General features: G+C 40.9%; 4 protein-coding genes across 7 annotated transcripts; 2 read left to right on the top strand and 2 right to left on the bottom strand.

The window, feature by feature from the left end:
* Positions 1-954: 954 nt before the first annotated feature.
* ppm1nb (protein phosphatase, Mg2+/Mn2+ dependent, 1Nb (putative)) lies at positions 955-7,159 on the top strand. The gene is made up of 6 exons (XM_020630172.3): positions 955-1,734; positions 2,025-2,596; positions 4,664-4,781; positions 5,495-5,609; positions 5,745-5,808; positions 5,920-7,159. The coding sequence occupies exons 1-6, from the start codon at positions 1,329-1,331 to the stop codon at positions 5,926-5,928; spliced, it is 1,284 nt and encodes a 427-aa protein (XP_020485828.1). The 5' UTR covers positions 955-1,328; the 3' UTR covers positions 5,929-7,159.
* A 142-nt stretch (positions 7,160-7,301) lies between these two features.
* Positions 7,302-10,232, bottom strand: kcnk12l (potassium channel, subfamily K, member 12 like). The gene is made up of 3 exons (XM_065963174.1): positions 10,118-10,232; positions 9,278-9,801; positions 7,302-9,154 (listed from the first exon to the last, which is right to left on the bottom strand). The coding sequence occupies exons 2-3, from the start codon at positions 9,621-9,623 to the stop codon at positions 8,145-8,147; spliced, it is 1,356 nt and encodes a 451-aa protein (XP_065819246.1). The 5' UTR covers positions 9,624-9,801; positions 10,118-10,232; the 3' UTR covers positions 7,302-8,144.
* Positions 10,233-11,296: 1,064 nt separating this feature from the next.
* On the bottom strand, positions 11,297-15,936 carry itpkca (inositol-trisphosphate 3-kinase Ca). Of its 2 annotated transcripts, none has more exons than XM_020630227.3 (7): positions 15,800-15,936; positions 14,270-14,369; positions 13,866-14,079; positions 13,295-13,499; positions 12,869-12,970; positions 12,720-12,791; positions 11,297-12,592 (listed from the first exon to the last, which is right to left on the bottom strand). In XM_020630227.3, exons 1-7 carry the CDS (start codon positions 15,809-15,811, stop codon positions 12,386-12,388), a joined length of 912 nt encoding a protein of 303 aa, XP_020485883.2. In that variant the 5' UTR covers positions 15,812-15,936; the 3' UTR covers positions 11,297-12,385. The 2 variants fall into 2 exon arrangements, with proteins under 2 accessions (XP_020485883.2, XP_029132501.2); XM_029276668.2 differs by lacking the exon at positions 15,800-15,936 and adding an exon at positions 14,452-14,566.
* On the top strand, positions 15,155-22,510 carry ccdc61 (coiled-coil domain containing 61). Of its 3 annotated transcripts, none has more exons than XM_020630225.3 (13): positions 15,155-15,397; positions 17,487-17,644; positions 17,725-17,807; positions 18,392-18,552; positions 18,668-18,820; positions 18,899-19,106; positions 19,209-19,309; positions 19,422-19,642; positions 19,729-19,807; positions 19,899-20,096; positions 20,192-20,225; positions 21,104-21,167; positions 21,278-22,510. In XM_020630225.3, the coding sequence occupies exons 2-13, from the start codon at positions 17,497-17,499 to the stop codon at positions 21,370-21,372; spliced, it is 1,545 nt and encodes a 514-aa protein (XP_020485881.1). In that variant the 5' UTR covers positions 15,155-15,397; positions 17,487-17,496; the 3' UTR covers positions 21,373-22,510. The 3 variants fall into 3 exon arrangements, with proteins under 3 accessions (XP_020485881.1, XP_020485880.1, XP_020485882.1); XM_020630224.3 differs by having other exon boundaries at positions 15,155-15,417; XM_020630226.3 differs by having other exon boundaries at positions 15,156-15,417; positions 19,209-19,291.
* Positions 22,511-22,658: the final 148 nt, after the last annotated feature.

Here is a 22,658-nt window from a genome sequence, read left to right as displayed (position 1 = left end):
AGTGCTTTGAGTGGTCAGAAGAAATGTGCTCGCTGAAAATATAGTGCTTTTGAGACCAGTGACTTATAATAAGGAATCCATCGATTTTTGATTTGATGTTTAGGTGGTAGATTGATTGAATACGCTATATAAGTCAATGAAATGTGATTCAATGAAATATGACAACTTTTGTATTGTAATGACTGTTTTAATCAGATAACTTTTCTCTCTACTGGTCACCTATGTTACCAGATTAAAAAAAAGTGTAATAATGAAATACCAATCTCCTATTAACCTCTTACAGTCTACAAAGACATAACATTTAGTATAGAACATAATGAAACCATGCTGTATATGATGGCATCCTCTCCTTCTCTAAAATTGCTCTCAACTGACTTCGGCCTCCTCTTTCTTTTTAAACTGTTTTACAGGATCTCTTCTCTGCCATAAGAGACCCTTCAATGAAAAGACCACATAAGAGTGCTTGATGTTATATCATCAATAAGTGATGCAATCCAAACTAATTTGCAGTACTTTAATCTCATTGAAATATTGCTCTATAAATGCATTCATGCAATCCAGTTCAATATATGATATGTAACTTTACACTACAGTGGGTTTTAACATAATGGCTTCAAACTAGTGAGGTTTCACTTTAATAATAGGATCTATTTGAAAAACTGCAGATAAAGGCTCACAGTACATTATCTTTCTGCACTTTGATCATAAGCCTTCTTCTTCTGTTTCTTCTCATCACAAAATCAGCCACACACTGCATGTTAAATGGCCGACAGTCCCGTAATCCACAGCAGTCGCAGCCCATAATCCTGACTGATCAAAGGCTGAGATTACCAAAGAAGTGGGAGGGGTGGACAGAGCGAGATGGTGAGCTCAGACATGACAGAGGCGATGCAAGCCAGGCAGGGATTGGTGCACACAAATAGCCAGCCAATCAGAGTATAGGAAGGGGGAAAATAACAAGGCAAAGGGAGAGCTGGTGAAACAGGGACTAGCAATGAAAAAGCGAGGGAGAAAGTGAAATCACAGCAGCACAGAGGAGAGACCTAACAAGGAGGAGAGCAAGGATGAGTGAAGGAGAAAGTGCTGAGCAGTGAGGTCTCCAGAGAAGAAGAGGAGACGAGAGGAGATGAGCTGGGAGAGGAGGGTGAGCAGCCAGCACTGAGAACATCCATCAGCTCAGGCAGCCATGCTCTGAGCCCTGGAGCAGCAGGGCTACGCAAATACGGCTCAGGCCTACCATCAGGCCTACATCAGTCCTCCGTCCCAGCCACAAACAGCAGGGCAGGGATAGAAGAAGACTCGCCTCACATCAGCTGTGCATCAGAGCCATGAGGACAGCCAGGAAGGGCAGCGTCGAGATGCCTGCTTTCATGCGGCAGCTGGTTAAAGAGACCGAGAAGAGGGTCAGCTCTTTCTTCAAGGGGGGACGTGGAGGAGCAGCAGAAGGGGATCATCCAGGGGAGGGGGAGAAAGAGGAAGTCATCCCCAGTCCTTACCTAGACCGTCCTGTCCTCGACAAACTAGCAGAGGAGGGCTGTGCCCGCTGGGGTCTCACCTACGCCCTGGGGAGCATGCAGGGCTGGAGGGCCAACATGGAGGACTTCCACAACTGTGTTCCACAGCTGGGAGGACAGCTGGCCGACTGGAGCTTCTTCGCTGTATTTGATGGTCATGCTGGAAGCACAGTAGCACAGTACTGCTCCCAGCACCTTCTGGGTCACATGCTGGCCACAGGTGAAAGAGATGCAACTGGGAATGCCTTATTGTTATATAAAAGATTGTACATTGTTGTTATATTTCATAAAATAATGCAATTTACTGATCCTTTGTAATCATGCTGGGTTGTGTTTAAGATATTTTATTCTTGAAACTGTTTTCTTCCTGATGAAACGATTATTTTCCCTTATCAGACATTTAAATCATGACTGATCATTTCCCAATGTTTTCTGCAAATATGTATCCTATTTCGTGTTTTTATGGGCTGCTGGATGCAAAAGTAACACTGTGTCTGTTTGTGCACACAGGTGGATTGGTCCCAGAAGACGACCCCCTAAAGGTGAAAGGAGCCATCATCGAGGGCTTCCTGCAAACAGACAAGCACCTGCATTCAGTGGCACGTCGAGAAGGTTGGGAAAGGGGTGGCACCACTGTGGTATCCACTCTCATCTCACCGTATTACATCTACTTCGCCAACTGTGGTGACTCGAGGGCCATGCTGTGCAGGTCTGGGCAAGTTTGCTTCTCCACTGAGGACCACAAACCTTACAGCCCTTTTGAGAAAGAGCGAATAGAAAGCGCAGGCGGCTCAGTGACCGTCCAAAGGATCAATGGCTCCCTGGCAGTGTCCCGTGCTCTGGGGGACTTCAGCTACAAGGCAGCCGAGAACAGGACGCCCAGCCAACAGATGGTGTCACCAGAGCCAGAGGTGTGTGTGGTGGAGCGCTCACCCGCAGATGAGTTCCTGGTGCTGGCCTGCGACGGAGTGTGGGACACCATCAGCAATGAGGACCTGTGCGCCTTCATCCACAATCGGCTGCGTGTCTGCACTGACCTGAGAGATGTCTGCACTCAAGTCATTGACCTTTGTCTCTACAAGGTCAGAAGCTGCATCCAGAATTCAGTGAACATGTTAAATGAATTGATTTAATTACAAAGTGACCCAGCAACTCATGCATGTCTACATGTGAAGTCATTTAAATGGCAAATCTGTTTAGTTGATTTTATCACTTTAAAACTTTATTTCCCAGTAAATCTATGTTATATCATTTTTAATGGGCTGTGGATTTTATGTCACAGTTTAAGGGATTAACGTAATCCTTTATAGTGTAACTGTGTTGACTTCATGCTTGGGTCACTCCACTCTCGAAAAAAGATCTCTCCTTTATGACAATAACTGTGGGGCTGCTTTAGTTTGACCATTACTAAACACTGGTTAAACTTGATCTACATACATGTATAACTTTCACACAGTCCTGGAAAACCCCGGTCAAGGCACAACTTTCTGTCTCTAGTAGTTATAAGAAACTTTCATGGGGGGCGCTGGTGGCGCAGTGGTTAGTGCGTGCGCCCCATGTATGGAGGCTGTAGTCCTCGAGTTTGTTATATTGTTTGTCTACACATGACTGTTGGAACTGTTATGAAATTCTTCTATTTTGGAAGTTTAAGTTTATCAAAACGTTCTTTTTTATCTAAAAAGAACGTCTTTTTTCGCTGTTATGGTGAAGTTGTTTACGAAAAGTAGCTGATTTCCTCAGGCGTCAGTGTCTGTTTGATGTGAAGCTGAAAATGACACAAATGAGAGTCTTGATCATGAACATTAACGTGTTAAGTTTTGAGCTTGGAAACAAAACAAGCTGAAAGTCATTATAATAAACTGTTTAGGTAACTATGTGCACACCCTTGGCTGTGGCTCAGAGATAGAGTTGGTAGTCTCTCAAACAAAAGGATTGGGGTTTGATACCCAGCTCCTGTAGGTGTCCTTAGGTGACACGCTTTCAGAAACGGTTTTGCACATGATGGACAGCGCCCCAAAAAATGACAACTCAGGACTGACACACCTAACCGAGGAGCTAACTAGCCGTCAGCATACTAAACCTCAATTTGCTCCTGCTGCTTTGTCGGTGGTGTGTGAATGTATAAAAATAAAATAGTTATACTGATGGTCACTTTACATAGCAGCTTCAAGATCAGTGCGCGAATGGGTCCAGTAACCATGTACCTTAAACTCTTCATATGGGATATCAGGTTAATATTTAAACATTGATTAAAGGCACTTTAAGCCCACCGTTCCTCTAGCCGCCTTCGTCTCTAGTACACTGTGGCCTCTGTTCATGATCTAAAAGTGTGACAGATCACCTTATATTAGACTGAAGAGGTGTCAGAACCGGTTTTATTGGATTATTCTGGATTCCAATGAAGACTCATTTCAGCCTCTTTCACTCATATAGAGTCACACAGTTGACGGTTGATAGTCAAAAACACATAATTGCTTGTTGTAGCATCGTTATGTGTTACATAGAGAATCATTTCAGACCAGAAAGGGAGAATAACATTTCATCACAACAAGCTCCAGTTTATTATAGCTGGTAGAATGAATGCTGTTTAATGAAGACACTAAACACTAAACACTAAACATATATTGTCGGTAAAATAAGAAAATTGTTTGGAGAAGAATACTTCAGCTTTTGTCTTGTATGTTGTCCCTAAAATTGTACATGTTAATGCATATATTCTACCAGATAAGTGATACAAATTCCCTTATTAGTTCATATTCTGTTTACAATTACGGCTCACAGAACCCATGGAAGGGGTAAATACGTTTTGTTTATTGTTTATCTTGAGTCACATTAGAGCACACCAGGATACACACGGGCCACATGTGCACACTGTCCTCTGTTTGGCTATCATGTCTATCATGCCCCTCTTATGTAACTGGGCTTCAGCCTGGATATGCTCAATGACCTCAAAATGTCACCGCTTCTTCCACACTCCACTTGTTTCTTCCTGCTCCGCTGCGTCTGTGTGACAGTGCTGCACAAACCTGGGGGTGAAAATGATGTATTTCTAAATCTGTTCGCCCCGGAATGAAATAATGTTTGCTATGTTGACATTTGTAAGGTCAGCCATCATTACTCACCTCTGCTGACGCCGTTCTGCTCCACAGGGCAGCCTGGACAACATCAGCATCATCCTGCTGTGCTTCCCTGGAGCCCCCCAGCTGTCAGCAGAGGCATTACACCAGGAGGCCGAGCTGGAGGACCTGCTGGAGTCCAAAGTAGCAGGTGTGTGAGGTGTAGGTGACACACAAAGACCACTCAGGACTATGCACGGTCATCTTTAGCATGTGGAACCTTTTTTTTTAATTAAAGTTTGATGATAAAACTCTGACACTTTTATGATTTCTGGAGGTCTGTGTTTTGAGATTACTGCCTCCGCTTGCACTCTTTAAAGAGGGCATCCAGCCTTCAAGATCTTCATTTACTTTTACAATTTATCAAATATAATAACAATGAAAACTTCCTTTGAAATTAATTATCCTAACGTTAAATATTCATATTAGAAGGTTATTTTATTCTTGTCAACATAATTCCATGAAAAATCCTAAATCAAGATTGAATAATTATTCTGACCATAAACATTAATGGCTGTCAGCAAAATCATTTTTGCATCAGTTTATGCATTTTTTTTTTGTTAGAGGATCACTGGCACTGTATTCTTATGTCATCCCTTAGTACTGAATTTTGTCCTGATTCTGTAAATATTGCAAAACTAAATCACCCCAATAAATTCCTAGTCTAGCCCTATTTGTGAGAAATTTGCTAAATACTAAAGTTTTTTTTTATAAATCGTTATTATACTGTTGCATTTTGGAACTTTGCAGGCTTGGCTGTATTAATGGTACTCGAGAATTACTCAAGTCCCATTCTTTAAACTGTATGTGAAACTTCCAGACACTTTAAACATGATTAAATGTTTTTGTTTTCATGTCCAACAGAGATTTATGAAGAGCTGTGTGCCAGAGGTGAAGATCCAGACTTGTTGTCAGTGCTCACTGTCCTTGCATCCGCTGTCATTCCTGGACTACCACCAGGAGGAGGCATACAGAGCAAGTAAGAGACACAGATTAAATGTTTGCGTGTGCATATCTGTGTGTGTGTGTGTGTGTGTGTGTGTGTGTGTGTGTGTGTGTGTGTGTCTCCTCTCTGTAGTTGAATTGAAGTCCTGGGTTCTTCTTTTTATTACAGAAGAAACTGCATTATTTCTGCTTACTACCAACAAAGAGAGATGCACAACCCCACACTACCAAATGTAAGTAAAGCTACACATAAATCCAATTCTAACCACTAATGTAGAAGTTAAGTTATTGCCTGATCCATGAACATTTGTCACCTGTATTTTCTCTTTGACATGTCTGTCTAGGGCCTGTGAGGATACTGAGCAGGCTGCCTGGGATTTCATCTCAAGGGTTCCATGGAGGGACTTTAATTAATGTCGATATTAAAAGTGTTTTCTTCATGTGTGCAATTTAACAAAAAGGGAGATTATTTATAGAAACCGTTGCCAGCAAGCAGCATCTTGTTGTAATGAATGCAAAAATAGGTGTAGGCTAATGAAAGCTTACATTTTATATTTCTAATAGAAGAAGATTTTGTAAAACTATCTCAGAGAAACTGATCCAGCAACAAACCTCTGCCTCATATTCAATGAACAGAAGCAACAGATGATCATTTCAATGAAAGTCTGTTAGATTTACAAACTACTGTGAAATGGCATATTTCTGTTGGATAGATAAAGTATATCAGTCAGTATATAAATAGTGTTATATTTTAAAGATGATGTGATAAGAATAGATTTAAAAGAGTAGAGTTTAAGAGTACTTTAATGTTTTTGATGATCAAAGTTTGCCTTTCCTCTACAGGAAGGAAAAATGTGTCAGTGCTAGCTAAACGCTAGCATGCAGCCAACATGTACCCATTTGGTTAAACAGGGAATGCTAACAGCTGCTCGGCTGATTGGAAAGCACAAATACTGTATCTCTTAGAGTGACAGACAAACAAGCACTCATTAAATGTTCAATTTTAGTAATTAAATCTTGACACATACTCACACTCAGTCCAGAAACAAATACATTTCATGCAAACTACTAATCCTCTTGAAGGTGGATTTTTACATTTAAAAGTGCTTGTTGAAGATAAACATGTAGAATAAGATTCACTTGGTCAGAGTGATGCTTGAAAAATTAGATTATAGGTCAGAATAATTTAATAGATTGTTTAAAAAAACAAATTAAAGCATGTCTCAGATTTCTTTGTGAGCAAAAATTTAACTAAATTCATCCAAAATCAAAAAAATACCCTAAAATCACTTTAACAGACCAATTAAAAAAAACATTCAAGTTCTACATATATACATTTATCTTCATATAAAACCATATTTCTAAAAATATTCTTCAATACAGTGTATATGAAATGTGTTTTTTCCATAAGTTGAATGATGTACTGTGATGCCTTATTCATATTTTATATTGATGATAAAACTAACAGCAGAACGGGTCAGAATATCTTCATTGTTACATTATCTCAGTGAGTCATTTCCTCTGTATAGACATTACATGTAAGTCATGATTGTTCCAAACTTAAATAAAGAATATTTGACTGATGACTTGTTGCAATATTTTTACCCAAATGAACGACTAAAGTCCTTTTCTTTTGAGCGAAGAAAGTTCCTGAAGCATGGTCACTAGAGGAAAAAGAATATTTAAGACCTCTAAGGATGAAGCATTTTACAGATGATGCATAATGGATTCAAATTGACTTTCTTGCAAAGTAAAGGATCTCCTCCAGCTGACCAAGGAGAGCCTGAATGTTGCGCTCTGCTGTGTTGATGTTATCCAGTTACTATCTGCACACCACTTATTGACATAAGGACATCCTTTTCAGGCCAGTTTGATTAGATGTGCTCCACTAAAAACCCTGGACCTCAACTCTTCCATGATTACCATGAATTTCAATGACCTGCATTGATGAAACAAGATGGGTGACTCGTGAGCAATCAACAAATTAAATACATCTCTTTTTCAGAGCTCGTGAGCTCCTTGAGAAGCACTGTTGAATACAAATGACATTTTCAGATCTTTTATAGATGCAGCTAGTGGTCTGAGAAGAGACTGTATATATTTGATTTAGTCCTGCGTGTTCTCTTTCATTGACAACCAGCGCACATCCACCATGTTTATTAAGGATCACAGAGGGAGTGTGTCGCTCTCTTAAATCAGCGTTCCTCCTTTAAGAGCTCCTTCACTGCTTCTTCCATCTGATTGCTTTCGTATGAGCCAATCACTTCAGGACATCAGACCCCTCTTAACGGTCGTGTTGAATTCTTTAAACTGTGGTCGTCTCGTTGCTCTCTCTTTCTAAACAGAACAAAATGTAATCAATTATTTGATGTCCTAAATCGATGCCTGGGGTCTACTATTTTGTACATAGAGTTCCACTGAAAGGAGGTGCTAACTGGAGAAAAGAGATTGAAAAAGAGTTTGTTTTTTGTCATACTAAGAGGATCTTACACAAGATTAAATAGGACATAATTGCTGTTAAGAAACTAGACGCCAAAGAAGTTTACACAAGACTAACATCTGTTTGGTGCTACCTATCTACACTGGTTTCCTGTAGGCGATTATTCATAATAGCTAAAGCCCCTACTCCACCAGAGAATCCATTGTGATGTCCGTAGCTCTGTCGTGGACCCTGATGAGCCGTTTCGCTCAGCTGTTTCTGCAGCAGAGCGAGAGACACCTTATTGGACACCATGAATTCATTGACGGAGATCATCTCTCCTGAAAGACGACGGCCCACGTTAACCCCATCGTTCACCGCTCCTGCCTCTGTCTCACTGTCACATACCGTCTCCACGGAACCCTCCGTGTAGCGGTGTTTTCCTGTTGGGCAGTGGGAGGAGATAGGCTGCACAGTGTTTCGTTTAAAGCGTTTTTGCCTGAGGTGTGCAGGCAGACGTCTTTGGTTGTGTTTTTTCTTGAGGGGGCAGAGGCAGCAGAGCCTCCAGCAGCTCGGTGCGGAGCAGGAGCAGGTCTTGTGCCGACTGTGGCAAACAAATTTACCCACAATCCAGTTGAGGGTCTGCTTAATGATAATAGAAATTACATTGAAAAGTGAGTAGATGCAACACACCCCCATTAAGATGAAAAGGCAGTTCCCAAGTCGGTAAGCCTCCTGAGACTCGTACTGCTGCCTCTGACTGCTCACCAGGTCCCCGAAACCAATGGTGCTGAAGGCCACGAAGCAGAAGTAGAGTGAGTCCACGTAGCTCCAGTTCTCCATGGAGCTGTACAGGGTGGAGGCGCTGCATGCGATCACAATTGATGCCACACCCAGGATCAGCATAACATAATAGACTGACGGCTTCCAGCCTTCAAGACTGTCGTCCTCACTGGATGATTCCTCCCGGCTGGCCACCACCCCGACTCCAGCACACTTAAGCCTGCGCTCGTGACACCAGCGCATGATGTAAGCCAGCATGGTGATGATCCTCTCCAGGAACAGATTGAAGAAGAGGATGGTGGCAGCACAGCCGATAAGACCGTAAAAAATTAGAAATATTTTCCCAGCTATGGTGGCTGGTGTGGTCATGCCAAAGCCTGGAAAAGGAAGGTTAAAAGGTCAAGGTCGACAAACAGTGCCATTTTGGAGTTGATAACTTGTCAAAGAATAGAACTTATTAAATTTGCATATAAAAAAAAAAAAATAACTTCAACACTTACCAATAGTGGAGACCACTGTGCCCACAAAGTAGAACGCTCCGGAAAAGTCCCAACGGGGCCTCAATGTGTCCACTCTGATCCCAGCTCCATTCGCCTCCTCATACTGCCGCAGCAGTGTGTGCAGGGCACCCAGGTTCACCCTGTACCTCTGGGTGAAGTTGTCTAGCTGCTGTTTCCAGAGGTGGCGGGCTCTCAGTTCAAAGGGGTGCTCCAGGGCAGAGAAGATAGCCGCCCCACATAGCAAGTAGAGAAGGATGAGCCCGGCCAGCAGGCAAAAACGGGCATTGTCTTCATTCACGGGCGCCCGCGGGCAGCAGCAGCTGCCTGCAGCTCTCCTCTGAGCCATGAGTGGTACTGATATACCACTGCAACAGCATGCACTACCACAGCCAGTCACACACTCACAGTATGTGTTGCATGCATCACCCTATACACAACATACATGCGCTGTATAAATATAGCACAGAATTGGAAGAAAAGAAATCTCTTGAAGAGTAAAGTTGTGCAGTTTAAGACATTGTTGCCTATGAGAAAACAAAATAAAGCATAAAAAAACCATATATTAGTTATATTTGTACAAGAATGTTTGGCCTATATTCTTTGCATTATTTAAGTTATAATTTATCATTTATTGTTATACACATAAATGTATCTCAATCTAAATGACAACCTGACTGATAACATAGTAAGCTTTGGTTGAAACATGATCAAATAAAGAAAATGTATAATCAAAAAATACATATTTCTTGATAACATTTAAGTCAGTAGAAGTTCATGGTTATCAGTAAATACACACATTAAAAAGTCAAAGTTTAAAGTAAAGAAGACATTAGATATTACCTGGTGTTGTTGTAAGCGTTGTAGGTCTGCTGCTCTCCTTCCATGGGTCTGCTCAACAATGACCAGCGAGAGGAAGCCTCTTGAGGATTTTTTTTTTTTCAAACTGAAAGGCTGACCGATGTTTCATCTGTCACACAGTGACATCATAAGCCCCCACCCCCTCTTGTCTTTGAGCTTACTCAGGCTGGTTCAGTAATATCCTCCACTATTCCTCTCTATTAAAACTTAGTTTCACTCTACACTAAAAAGCAACAGGTGTCTAAAGCTTCACCTTGTATAATTGGTCCTTTAAGAACTAATTTACATCCACAAATTAGATTTTCCAAGGTCGGATTGAAGATCAGCACAAAATGTGATTCTCTACTGCTGTATTTAGTCCTGGACAGTGTTTTAAACAGCAGCTAAGAACTAAAATAAAATGATGTTGGGTACATTTAAGAGCAGAAATGTTCCCTTTGTCTTCATCACCACTGATGCTCCCATGAGCAGGGCTCTAGACCAGCTCCGGTCCCAGAAGCCATCAGACTGTGTTTGTACTGTGCAGCTCACCTCAGAGGGCTTTTTGTTGTTGCTGCAGACTGTGTGGGAGGATTCACTGAGCATGACTCTCACTCTCTCAGTCTGCTCGTCCCTTTAATCTCACGAGGGGCTGCAGGTAAGGGCAGGGGTTTCCTCTGCCCTCTGTTTGATGGCTGAGTGACAGGAGTCGACAGGTGTGGAAGGACAGAGAACACATCTGGCTTCATCTCACCACCAGCTCTGCCTCAGGTGTTGAACTTTAGAGTGTTTGTATTATTGGGATTGTTCTGAGAAGGTTTAAAGACGGGCATATCCAGCACTTTAATGTGACATGTCAATAACTGTAATGTAGTGGGCTGACGTATAACAGTCTTGTGAACAACTCTTAAATACATTGTTCATTTACTTTTTGAATAACTGAAAATCTGAATGATAGTGAAAACAAGCTGATCAGAATAATGCAAACAGTTTATAGTAGTATCAACTCTGGTCATTGCTCCTTTTTTTTTAGCATTCAGACACAACCTATCAAATAGTATCCATCATTATTAAGTCGTTTTTAGCCTTTAAAATGAATTTCTAGATTAAAAAGAGAGCATCTACATGACATGCCAGCTGTATGTGAAGTGTTACTGTTTACATGCTAACATGTCAACACAATTTCTGCTTTACCATTTTTTATTTAGAATACAAACATTTACTTTGTAGTCATCACAAAGTGCAGCTGGAGATGATGGGAATGTGGTAATCAATTGTGACAAAAACATTTTACTCAAATGTCAAAATCAGGGTGATGCCTGGAGGAAAAGTCAGGGATTATCAGAGGAGGATTCTTCTTCTTGTTGGCACAAACATTTGTAATAAAGCAGGAGTTTGAAGTGGTGTAACGACAGGCTCACATTGCCATCCTCACAGCTGTGCTGCTAGCATGGTTAAAACAATTTCCACGTTTTAAGCCCCTCCTCTAAAAGAGCAAAAACGTAAGTCTAAAAATTAATTTAAAAAAGCTCTTAAAATAAAACCTTTCACCCAATCATTTTGGGTAACAACAGGTTCCATCTTGTTAGATCGCCTTGTCGTGTTCTCGACTGTATACAAATGTGTACAAATAATAGGCACGCGTCTCTAATCCTACAAACTATGATCCATTTAAGCATTATCAGGTAATAATAAAAAATTGTGGGGCAAACAAAACAACATAGTGCATAAAGTAAATATGAAGATATTGTGTTCATTAAAATAGTGCAGAAAATAAATGGGCTTTATAGCATTATAGTTTTAGCACCATTTTAATGACACTGTGTGACATTTTTCTGTTATAAAGCTGGGGGGGGGCATCTTATTACTGCTGTATCTCCTAAAATAATCTCAAACCAGCAAGGTCAGAAGTCTCCTGCTGAGGCTGGAGACTGAGAGAGTGTTTAGCACACAGTGGAGCTCAGTGTCAGGTTGACTAGACGCTCCACACTAATGCCCTTTTGACCGTTGTTGTGTGCCTGATAACTGAACAAATGTGGAATGTATTTATTTGGAATACATTTTTGCTAACGTGTTATTGTAACTAATCACATCAAATGAGGATAACATTTCTAACATCCTCATTCTCTTTTTTTTTCCAACATAAAGTCCATTCTGACAATTCTGATAAGTCAATCATTTTCTGCAGGCTATCCATCTGCAATCAATATGCCCTTTTAGAGAGTTAAAGGAGGGATTAAGACATCCAATTTCACATTTCCAGAACAGAGTTTAAGTCAATGGCAGCATATTGGACAGTATATCAATGAGGTTGTCCAGACCCCAGAGGTAGCCATCTTCTCGATTGCCCTCCTCCCAGGGAGTGCGGTGGTCCAACGTGAGGTGTGACGGCAAGGCGGCTGTCTTCCCAAAGTCAATCATCCACACTCCTGTACTGCCTGTCCAGTCGTGAACAAACAGTAAAGAACTGCCCACAACCTGTAGAGATACAGCTGTTAGAAAAAGGTTCTACAGCTGCTACAGATGTTTTAAATTATCAGAAATAAAAGGCAATGAACATACATTCAAAACCTAATGACTTCAAAAACCGTGTTCTTAATCTAACCTCATGTGATTTGAAGAAGTCTGATGCTTCCAAGACCTGCCGCAACTGCTTCAGTCGTCTCAGATAGCCCCACTAATAGGAAAGATATGAGAGATTTACACATGAGAAAAGAAAAACAAATGTTACGGTTCACTGAAGGTCCCACTCACCAAAATGGTTGTATTGGAGTCGACAAAATTGTCAAGCGCCTCGATCACTTGTTCTCTGCTTTTGGTCCTTTTGAAGTTTGTGTGGCATTCTTCATCTGCCTTCTGTGTAGGAAACAAAGAGATACGTCAATATTTGGCATGCCAGAGGAGAAGCCATAGTTTTGTTGCTTTTTATATGACTGTGAAATCAAAGGGCACTGATGGCCTAGTGGTTAGGTTGCGCCCCATGTCAAAGGCTACAGTCCACCAAAGCGGGCAGCCCAGGTTAAAATCCGACCTGCGACTCCTTTTACCCACATGACATTCCCCATTTTCTCTCCTAATTTTCTATCCACTGTCCTATCAAATAAAGACAGTGAAAACAAATGTATTTGTATCATACAGTCCTTATATATCAAAATGACTCAATGACCTGACACATCTTACCCTGAATCCTTCGATTCGGAAACCCAGAGTTGTAGTGGAGCTCAGCGTCTCCCTCCACTGCATGTACCTGGTCTTCAGCACAGCTTGCTGGGCTCTTTCCTGAACCGTCGGGGCCTCTGGATCCACGGCTACCATCTTCTCGTACATGTCTTTACGAGGCTGGGGCCGTTCTCGAGCAATTACCAACTCCTCCTCGAGGTACGTACTGTGAAGGTCAGATCCTCATTATTGTGCCGGGAGCATAATTATGATACTGAAGACTTATTATGACATCAATGAGGAACATTCTGCTTCAATATCCAAACCATTCAGTCAAAAATGTTAATAGTAGTATTTGTTTTTCTTTTCTCTCAACTGTAGTTAAACCAAACCAATATTAAATTTGTATTTAGGGAAGTCTTTTATGTGTTTTATAATGTTATAAGTTAGAGGACATTTTTTCTGCACATTAAATAATTGCATAACTATGTTTGCTGATGTTTTTTAACAATTAGTAAAACTATGAAGCCTTTTCTGAGAAAAAGCACTTTTAACGGCACTCAGCAAAACACACTTCCTTGTTTGAACATACCGGGTGCCCATCTTGCAGTCCATGATGGCCGGCGTGTTGAAATGGGTCAGCAAGTTGTCCATCATGTTGTAATCTTGCTCGTCCCGCTGCACCACACCGTGGTAGGCTGGAACAAAGGGCCTCAGAGAGTCCTCCATCAGCCTGAGGTAGCATTGCTGCTCCCCTTCACAAAACCTCTTCAGCAAGGTCCCATAATCCCCAACATGAAAACTTCCTGTGAAGACAAGCAGAATGAGACACACATAACTTAATTGGAGTATTTCAATATACATGACATGTATTATATTAGGATAAACCCCTTGATGAGTATCACCTCATTTCAAGGGGGTCCTAAAAATATAAGGCTAATCCCTTTTTAGGAGCAAAATGTCAGAAAAGTAAGATTTGAAAAGAAAAAAACAAACCTGCATGTCCAACCACTTGCAGCCACTGCTGAGGTTTCTTGGGAGTCATAGGAGTTATAGCTGAAGTCCCGCAACTTTGTTGTTTTGTCCATGCAGAGTTCTGCATCAGAAGAACAGAAAACCTCAGTCAGTCATTCTTTAGCACACACACACACAGAATCCGGGATGCACGCTTCTGCTACCTGTGACTGCTACCACAGACAGGCAGCAAGAATCTCAGACTTCAGACCCTGCCACTCTGCTTTTTGCCTTTAGAGGGAACAATGTTTCCATGGAAACAGCGCTTCACTGAAAACAAGTAAAGACATGCAGAGGGCAGAGTTGGCTCTAAACATGTGTAACAGGGTTGTCAAACATTTACAGGAGACACTTGTTTTTTTGACTAAAAATGTCTTTTCAGGAGGGCTGAACACAAATACGTGTACAAGAGGATTCCAGATTAGTCTTACACAATTACACAAAAGTATCATGATTAAGAAAAATGTGTCTGCCATATGGTTCTCTGACGTTGATGAAACTATGCAAATACAAATAAAAAACTTGCAGTTAGCTGACCTAATACAGCAGTGAAAAACATGCTTATAAAAGAATAAATTTGTATTATTAATAATAATAATAATAATAATAATAATAATAACAATAAATTTAATTTGTAACGCACTTTACATTTTTCCCCAAAAAATCTCAAAGTGCTACAGGAAGAAAAAACAGAAATAAAAACGTTATTTCATATTCAATATTTTAATTTTTGATGCTTCTTCATCCTTCAACATTTAATTCCAGCACAGTGTTTCCAAGCCTCGCATTAGAGGCTGTTTCCATTCACAACCTGTAGGCGGCAGGCGTCGCGCCTAAACACTGTCGAGTCCACCTCTAATTTTAGTTAGAAGAAGAAGAAGCGGGAGGAGAGAGGTAGAACCAAAGAGGAGAAGAAGAATTTAACGGTTCCCGGTTGTAAGACCAGCTCCGGTCTCCACGGTGCAGGAGGTTTACACTTTGATTTTATTAAATTCTATCAAATAACCGGCTGAGTTAGCTGTAACGTTTACGTCACCGAGCTAACGCAGCGCCGTATTGTTCCAAATGTGTTGACAACATAAACCTTTAAGGATCTTTACTAATCACCAGGTGAGCTACACGGAGTAAAGGTAAGAGTTCCACATGGAGATAGTTTTGTTATCTTACTGTAAGTCGAGTTAACTAACATGCATCTAACGACATTAACAAAGCTAGCTAACCTGAGCTAACGAGTTGTTACGTCTCTCTTCATGATGTTGAAGATAACACAACATTATTAATCTCCCTGAAGCCTGTTGTCTATATAACGACTTTCTGTAGAGTCGATACCTACAGTACTGTTGCCAAGACGACGGTAAACAGATTCCTCAGCAGCTGTGAAGTTGTGTTAAAGAAGAGGTCAACACAGGTTTCTGTCTCTTTTCACTGCACGAAGTGAAGTCAAGCGAGAAATCTCACAGCATCACCATTAAAGCGAAACAGACGCGATTATATAAAATAAAAAAAGCTTACCTCGAAAAACATTACTCAAGACACGACACAGCCGAGTCCTCCACACATGATATGACCCGCCAAGCAGCACTTTTTTCCCCAATAAAAAATGATGATGACACCTTTTGAAATGCCCTCTGTTAGCTCCTCAGCGCCCCTAGCGGCGTGTTTGAGGACAGACCGTGAGGTGGTGAGCCAAAGAATAACTTTGTTTATGTTAGTGATAGTTAATGATAGGACTATGCTGCCCCACAAAGGCAAAAAGACCTTAAGTCGCCAGAGTGTAGAACTGAGAAAAATGACTTTAAAAGTGTTTTTGTTGTCCAGCCAAATGAGTTGCAGAATTTTGGAAATGTGGCAATTCTTTGTCTTTTTAATGAGGTTATTAATGTGCATGAAAGTCTTTCGCTCAAACATGACATTTGACCCTTATTTGGAAGTTAAGGTACTCTGCCTTTGCATATTTCACTTGGTTGCATTGTTAAAATAACACAACCAACACTATTTCTTTGCAACACTTTAGTCAAGCTGCTGTGTGTGTGTCAGAAGTGCTTGATGACAGATGTTAAAACAAAGGCATAACATCTTAACTCCACTGCAGTAAAACAGTAACTTCACGTTGATCCGCAGCAAAACAAAGGCAGAAGACCTTAACTCAGTTTGAGCGTTCCTGAATGCTGCAGTACAAAGACAAAGACCCTTATGAGTGAAGTTAAAGCACTCTGCATTGGTTTCTCGAGGGCTTTTGGAAGTTAGGGCAAATACAACCTACTATTTTCTTTAAAAAAAACAACACAATTGACTCAAGATATCTGTCCACATAATAAAGCACATCTGTAATGTTCCAAAAATGACATAAGCTCATTTTTGAAAAATTGAAGTTACTGCCTTTTGCCTTTTGTAGGGCAGTATATATATCTATCATTTATAAAGTGGTGATGCATGCTCAAGCTCTGCACTATATGATGTATTTTTACATCATATAGTGAACTGTTTATGGTTCTTTTTTTTCTTTTTTTTGATTTATTAATTTATTTTCGTGTCATGCACACAAAGTGCCCAACCCTCATGGGCTTATAAGACACAAAAGAATTCAGTTGCAGTGGTTCACATTTACAAATCATAACATTACAAAGTTGCCAGCTCCTGTCAAAGTTCAGTCTTAAACAACGTGTTCTGTCTTTTCCCCCCAGGCTTTACAAACAAAATCTGCTATAACAAAGGTTCCTTTTTTAAAACACAACTCAAGTTTTTCATAATCGTCTAACCAAAAGAAATCAACATAATTTGAAGACATTCTTTGGAAAAGAACATCCCTGATGTCAGCGTACATCGGGCAGTAAAACAAAAAGTGAATCTCGTTTTCAATTTCTCCTAACTCACACAACAAACAAACTCGATCTTCCTCTGGTATGGAATTAAACCTGCCGGTCTCTACAGCTAAAGACAATGTTCCTGAACATAGCTGAGCGCGGAGGAATCTTTGTCTTTTATTTAAATTAAACTTAGCATAGGCTTCTACGCTGTAGCAATCCTTTATGAGACAGTATGTTCTTAGTTTTGGTTTGCACCATATATCCACAGACCATTTCTCTTTGTACATTAGAAACATAATATTTTTGGTTCATTAAGGAATATTCTTGTTATCAGATTTATAATCAAGCAGCCTAAAGTGGCATCAGGATTCACAGGATTTTTTTTCTCTCAGACTCGTAGGGATGGAGGAGGTTTCTGAGGTGGTGGAGGAAATGGTATTTCGAGGAGTGGAGTTCTCTGTAAAGATCGAGGTGGAAAAGAGTGTGCTGATAGTCGAAATCTCAGACTCAATGACAGCTGATCAGTGGAGGGGCGACTTTGATCCAGCATGTAAGTAGCATACATGTCCTATTGATTAAATGTCTTTGCAGGCACAAATACTCTCTCAAACACCTACATTATTCTTCCAGACATTGAGGACCTCACCCGCAAAACAGGAAACTTCAAGCAGTTCCCTATCTTTTGTAGCATGTTGGAATCAGCTGTCAGAAAGGTACTGCATGTTTAAGGAGCACTTAGATGGAGCAAAAACACAGAGGTGGCTGAAATTCACACAAAGTCAATAGTGAGCTGAGAACAGACAGAGATAAGCTCTTGGGTCTTTGAGCGAAGACGAGACACAGTCATCCGAGTTCAATGTTTCCACTTGAGTGAAAACTGCCCAGTGTCCTGAGCTGCCTTGTTGCCTCTCTGCTAGTCATTAATGCACAGGCACCAGGGCCAAAAGAGGAGAGCCTGCAGAAAAATCTAAGAAAGTGATGTGAATTTGGGTAGACGATCGTAACTGACCTTTTAGTTCAATACAAGCACAATACACGCACACAACTTGTGTTGGTTCAACAAATTATTGAACCAACAAGAGTTTTGTTTTGACAAAATTACACAGAGAACACTTTTGTTTCTGAGCAGCCCTTTATATCACATTTGATTTTTTTTTGGTGAAAAACCTAAATTATTGGTTTTTACAATTGTTTTTGTCAGGAAGAGGATAGGATATATCCATCATAAACATGTTAAAATACCTTACTATTTTATTTCTAAGTTCATAACAGTAAAGTCTCTATTTAATTTTTCCAGATGAGTGATTCTGTGACTCTTGACCTGCTGACCTATGCAGACCTGGAGCTGCTGCGCAACAGAAAAGCAGGCGTAGTTAGTCGTCCTCGCAGTCATCAGCAGCCCTCTGCTCTCACTGCCAAAAGATATCTAATCCTTATTTACACTGTGGAGTTTGACAGGTTGGTACCCCTGCTGAAAACCTTTTTAAGTCAAACATATACTGTATATGTTTGTTCAGAATTGTTTTGGTTAACTAAACGGTAATAACTGTTGAGATCTCCTTCTCTAATGAAGGATACACTACCCTTTACCTCTACCCTATGCGGGTAAGCCTGACCCGGCAGCTCTGCGAAAAGAAGTGAGAGCTCTGAGGGCTGAGCTCAGCGCTGTCGCCTCTCATGGAGTTAACAAATCTGCAGAACTAGAGATCCAGAGGCTACGAAAAGAGTAAGTTGAATTTCATTTGAATCACTGTGACCAACATGAAGGGATCTTTTTTTTTTTAATGTGTACTACTGTTACAAGGCTTGCCCTGGTGAAAGAAGAGAAAGCGGCCATGGCTAAGGTTTTGGAGCGACTGCAGCTCGATGGAAGTGGTCCGACATCCGGACGAGAGGACTGGAGGGTCAGAGGCGTGGTGACGACACTGGAGGAGCAGCTTGTTAAAGAGCGGGCCAAAAGTCAACGTTCAGCGAGCAAGAGAAGCCAAGAGCAGCGACTGCTGACTGAGCAGGTGGGCCTTCAGCATGTCAGAGTACCCACCTGAGAAAGAGCTAAGTTGTTTTCTTTTTTTTTTGCCCCGCTGACTTACCATTTTATTCTCTTTCCTTGCTAGTTGGAGGAGCTGCGAGCATCAGAATGCGCTCTCCGCGTTCGTGTCAAGAGTCTTACAAATGAGCTGGCTTTACTACGGAGAGGGTTAGACAATCTAAGCGTGTACTATATCTTTACTTTCTCTCTCTTTCCATTCACTTACATGTTAAGTAAACATTTGAATTCTACATTTTTATATTCCCACTTGGCTCACACCCGTAATGTTCTTCTGCAGCAAAGTGACTCCTGTGTCTGGCCGCCTCAGCTATCGAGTCGACGGGGAAATCTATCGCTCGGTCTCCCGTGAGAGAAGTGTGGGGTACGGGACGGTCAGGGCTCGCTCTGGGTCCAGAGATCGTATTGAGAACAGGGGTCAAAGGTCGGAGGAAAGAGGAAGAAGAGCGGACTCCTCAGGACCACATGCTCGCATACACAGGCCATCACCTTCTCCCACGGGTACTGTTCACGCTGTTACGTTAGCTTTGCCCTATATCTCTAGTATTCTCTTTTTGATCTCAGGCCTCTAACCATGTGTCTCACAGGGTCTCGGGGGCCACGCTTTGACCCAACCGCATACATCCAGGACAGACAGCGCAGACTGAAAGAGGCGGAACAGAAGAAGTTGGTTTCCATTATTTCTGTTTTGTAGTTTGCAGGTATTTGATGTTGAAGCTTTTGAGATGAACAGTTTCTCCCTCTTTTATTGTGTCAGACAGAGGAAGGTACGTAGAGAAATGCTGACCTCACCTATTGTCACTGAGCGTGGGCGTTCACGCTCAAGGGAGGCGTATCCTCTGATGGCCCGGTCCAGCAGCAGAGGCAGGAGTTTATCTGTGGAGCGCAGAGGGAGCAGGAACTCATCTGAGAGCTCGTTGGTGGATATGGAGGAAATGGCTAGAACTCTGTTCAGGTAATGGGGATTACCTCAGATGTCTTTCTTTTCTTTTTGTGTGATTTCTGTTGTTTTAGCCGTCTTTTCAAATGTCTGGGAATTTGTGTTTGCAGGGGAAGAAAACAGACCTACAATGGACCCAGTGTGGTGAGTGACATTTTCAATAATGTAACTGTGGTACACCATTTATTTCTACTCTATCTTATATTAACTTAAAAGAGAAGGTTGTTTTTTTTTTCAATATTTTTCTTACTGTCTGCAAATCCCAAAACCCCAACAAGACCAAAACAAACAAAGGTTTAGTCTGACTCTCAATAGTCTTTGACTTCCCTACTCTGTCTGACTGACAATCAGCTGCAACGCTGTTCGCACATCTATAGTTATATTACGACATGACAGACTGAGTCAGTTGTGAAATCACACTGGAGGAAAAAACATTTGAACAATACCAATTTGCTACCAATAAAAGTGGGAGTTTCTGTGGCACAGAGACCTGCTTCACAAAACTTTAAGGACTAAGGCTGTGTCCAAAACCATTTACTTTCATAGTATTCATACTAAATGATGTCACATTGAGTAGTAGTAACTTCTGTTGATGTAGGAGGGGGCGGCGCCCCAGTGCCCCTTACTAACAAACTGCCAGAGTTTACTAGTAGTTTCTTTTCCTTTTCTGTGTTAGAAAAATGTAAACAAAGGCAGCAAGAACTTCTTTCTTCTAGGACTTTTTAACCAGGGATCAGTACACAAACAAAAACTACAGTGGACATGTGAGTTGTGAGGAACATGACCTCACTGTGACTCACTGATGTGTTTCAATAGTTTTTGGGTAACAATGGAGCTCTAAGGCGCAGAGGAAGACGCTCCTTTATGACCAGCTGGCATATTACAAGCTGGACTTATTAAGATCACTTTATTGTGGGTTGGGGACTTTTCAGGTATTTGTTGGCAGTAAAAAAAAAACAAATTTAAAAAAAAACATATTTCTGTCAGCCTTATCATCTAAAGTGTGATTTAACTTTTTCCAGTCGAGAGACCTTTTAACCAGGAAGCCATTAAGCAGTACTCCAACACAGAGGATGAAAGACAAAGGTAGTTTATAACAAGTCTTTTTGGTGCAGTAAAATTATTACAATTTATGTTTAACAAATAAAAATCCACCACAGAACAACTAAACATCAGTTTACATCTCCAACCGGCAGAGAGCTCCATGGATACAGGTGCTGAGCTGTCAGAGATTGATGCCAGACTGCAGGCGCTTCAGGACTACATGAGGGACCTCGATACAGGACACTAACAACCTCTGCACAGCACGTTACCAGCTGTGGAGAAGATACATTATGATTGCACAGCTTGGGGTTCAGAGGATCTGTTTTGTTTTTTTGTCAAGTGCACAAACTGATGAAGACTTTGATCTTCAAACATGGACAATGGATTTACTGTTGTAAATCTGTTTACAGATGAGACATTTAAAAATAAAATAAAAATAAAATAAAAAACTTCGGAGGGTCAGACTCCCAGGACCTCAGGAAACTAGAGCCATTACTGCGAAGGACTTCTTTATGTGGACTGAAATTATTTTTTTAAAGTACAAAGTTTTTATTAACTTAAAATTGTAATTGTCTTCTTTTCCTTTTACACATGTCACCAAACCCACTAAACTTGTTACATGGATGTTAAATCTGGCAGTAAGTAACTGTAAAAATCCTTTACTCACTTGATGCGTTCCTATTTTTAAAGCACATTGAATCAATTGACACTAAGAGTTGCATTCTTCAAGGTATTAACACCTTTTAACAGCGGCATGATTTATCCCCCCCTTTAAAGACACAGTACGCAACAACATTTAAACAAAAAAAGTTGACGGTTGTGATTGTATTGGATTTTGCTTTACTGTGCCAACATTTTAACCATAGACTGTTAAACCTGTGATGGTCCGTTATCTTTGCCCCCAGTGCATGCTGGGATACACTCCAGCTCCTGTACACTCAGCAGTAAGCATGTAGAGGACAGGACTCACTTCATCACCTTGTGTTTTAGTGCACTTTCTCACTCCTTCCCCACTCTGTACGTCACATTAACAATGTACTTTAAGCATTTTAATTGATGGCAGAATATGACCTTTAAATAAGTTGATTCACATTGAAATTGTAGAATATTCTTATATTTCAATGTAAGAATACATATGAACTTGGAGTATAAAAGCTAATAATCCTGGACCCCAAAAGACAGATTGTTAATCACACACTTAATATATTTGTATTTATGTGTTCATTAATCCATCCCACTTTCAAAGTGATGGTGCATGTAAGTGTATGACTGTTGAGTGACTCAGTCCCATTCTGTATGAAACATCTTGAAGCCAAGACTTACTGTTAACTTTTTCCACTGTAATGCCCTTTTAACAGCTACAAATATATTTTATTAGAAACGTGTCCTGTGTGTTAAGACATTTCCGTTCTTTTCTGGCTCTGAACAGATTTGAAAACTACTCTGATCAAGCCTAGTGTTGGTTGAAGGGGAGCTTGAGGGAAACCTTGAAGCGTTTCCAGCTCTGCAGCTGGCTCACTTTCATTAATTAAC

The sequence above is a fragment of the Labrus bergylta genome, chromosome 14 (assembly GCF_963930695.1).
Source record: "Labrus bergylta chromosome 14, fLabBer1.1, whole genome shotgun sequence".
Classification (NCBI taxonomy): domain Eukaryota; kingdom Metazoa; phylum Chordata; class Actinopteri; order Labriformes; family Labridae; genus Labrus; species Labrus bergylta.
Note: the sequence above shows the minus strand (reverse complement) of the source record. Positions and strands in the feature narration are given on the sequence as shown.

Excerpts from the sequence above, each read along its gene's own strand:
- kcnk12l (XM_065963174.1), bottom strand. The coding sequence starts at position 9,623 with ATGGCTCAGAGGAGAGCTGCAGGCAGCTGCTGCTGCCCGCGGGCGCCC. Across the intron at positions 9,155-9,277 it reads CACAGTGGTCTCCACTATTG|GCTTTGGCATGACCACACCA; the intron begins GTAAGTGTTGAA and ends TTCCTTTTCCAG.
- itpkca (XM_020630227.3), bottom strand. Across the intron at positions 13,500-13,865 it reads GACTGCAAGATGGGCACCCG|TACGTACCTCGAGGAGGAGT; the intron begins GTATGTTCAAAC and ends TGACCTTCACAG. Across the intron at positions 12,593-12,719 it reads ACTTCTTCAAATCACATGAG|GTTGTGGGCAGTTCTTTACT; the intron begins GTTAGATTAAGA and ends GTATCTCTACAG.
- ppm1nb (XM_020630172.3), top strand. The coding sequence starts at position 1,329 with ATGAGGACAGCCAGGAAGGGCAGCGTCGAGATGCCTGCTTTCATGCGG. Across the intron at positions 1,735-2,024 it reads GGGTCACATGCTGGCCACAG|GTGGATTGGTCCCAGAAGAC; the intron begins GTGAAAGAGATG and ends TTGTGCACACAG. Across the intron at positions 2,597-4,663 it reads TTGACCTTTGTCTCTACAAG|GGCAGCCTGGACAACATCAG; the intron begins GTCAGAAGCTGC and ends TCTGCTCCACAG.
- ccdc61 (XM_020630225.3), top strand. The coding sequence starts at position 17,497 with ATGGAGGAGGTTTCTGAGGTGGTGGAGGAAATGGTATTTCGAGGAGTG. Across the intron at positions 19,107-19,208 it reads AGCGACTGCTGACTGAGCAG|TTGGAGGAGCTGCGAGCATC; the intron begins GTGGGCCTTCAG and ends TTTCCTTGCTAG. Across the intron at positions 19,808-19,898 it reads AAAGAGGCGGAACAGAAGAA|ACAGAGGAAGGTACGTAGAG; the intron begins GTTGGTTTCCAT and ends TTATTGTGTCAG.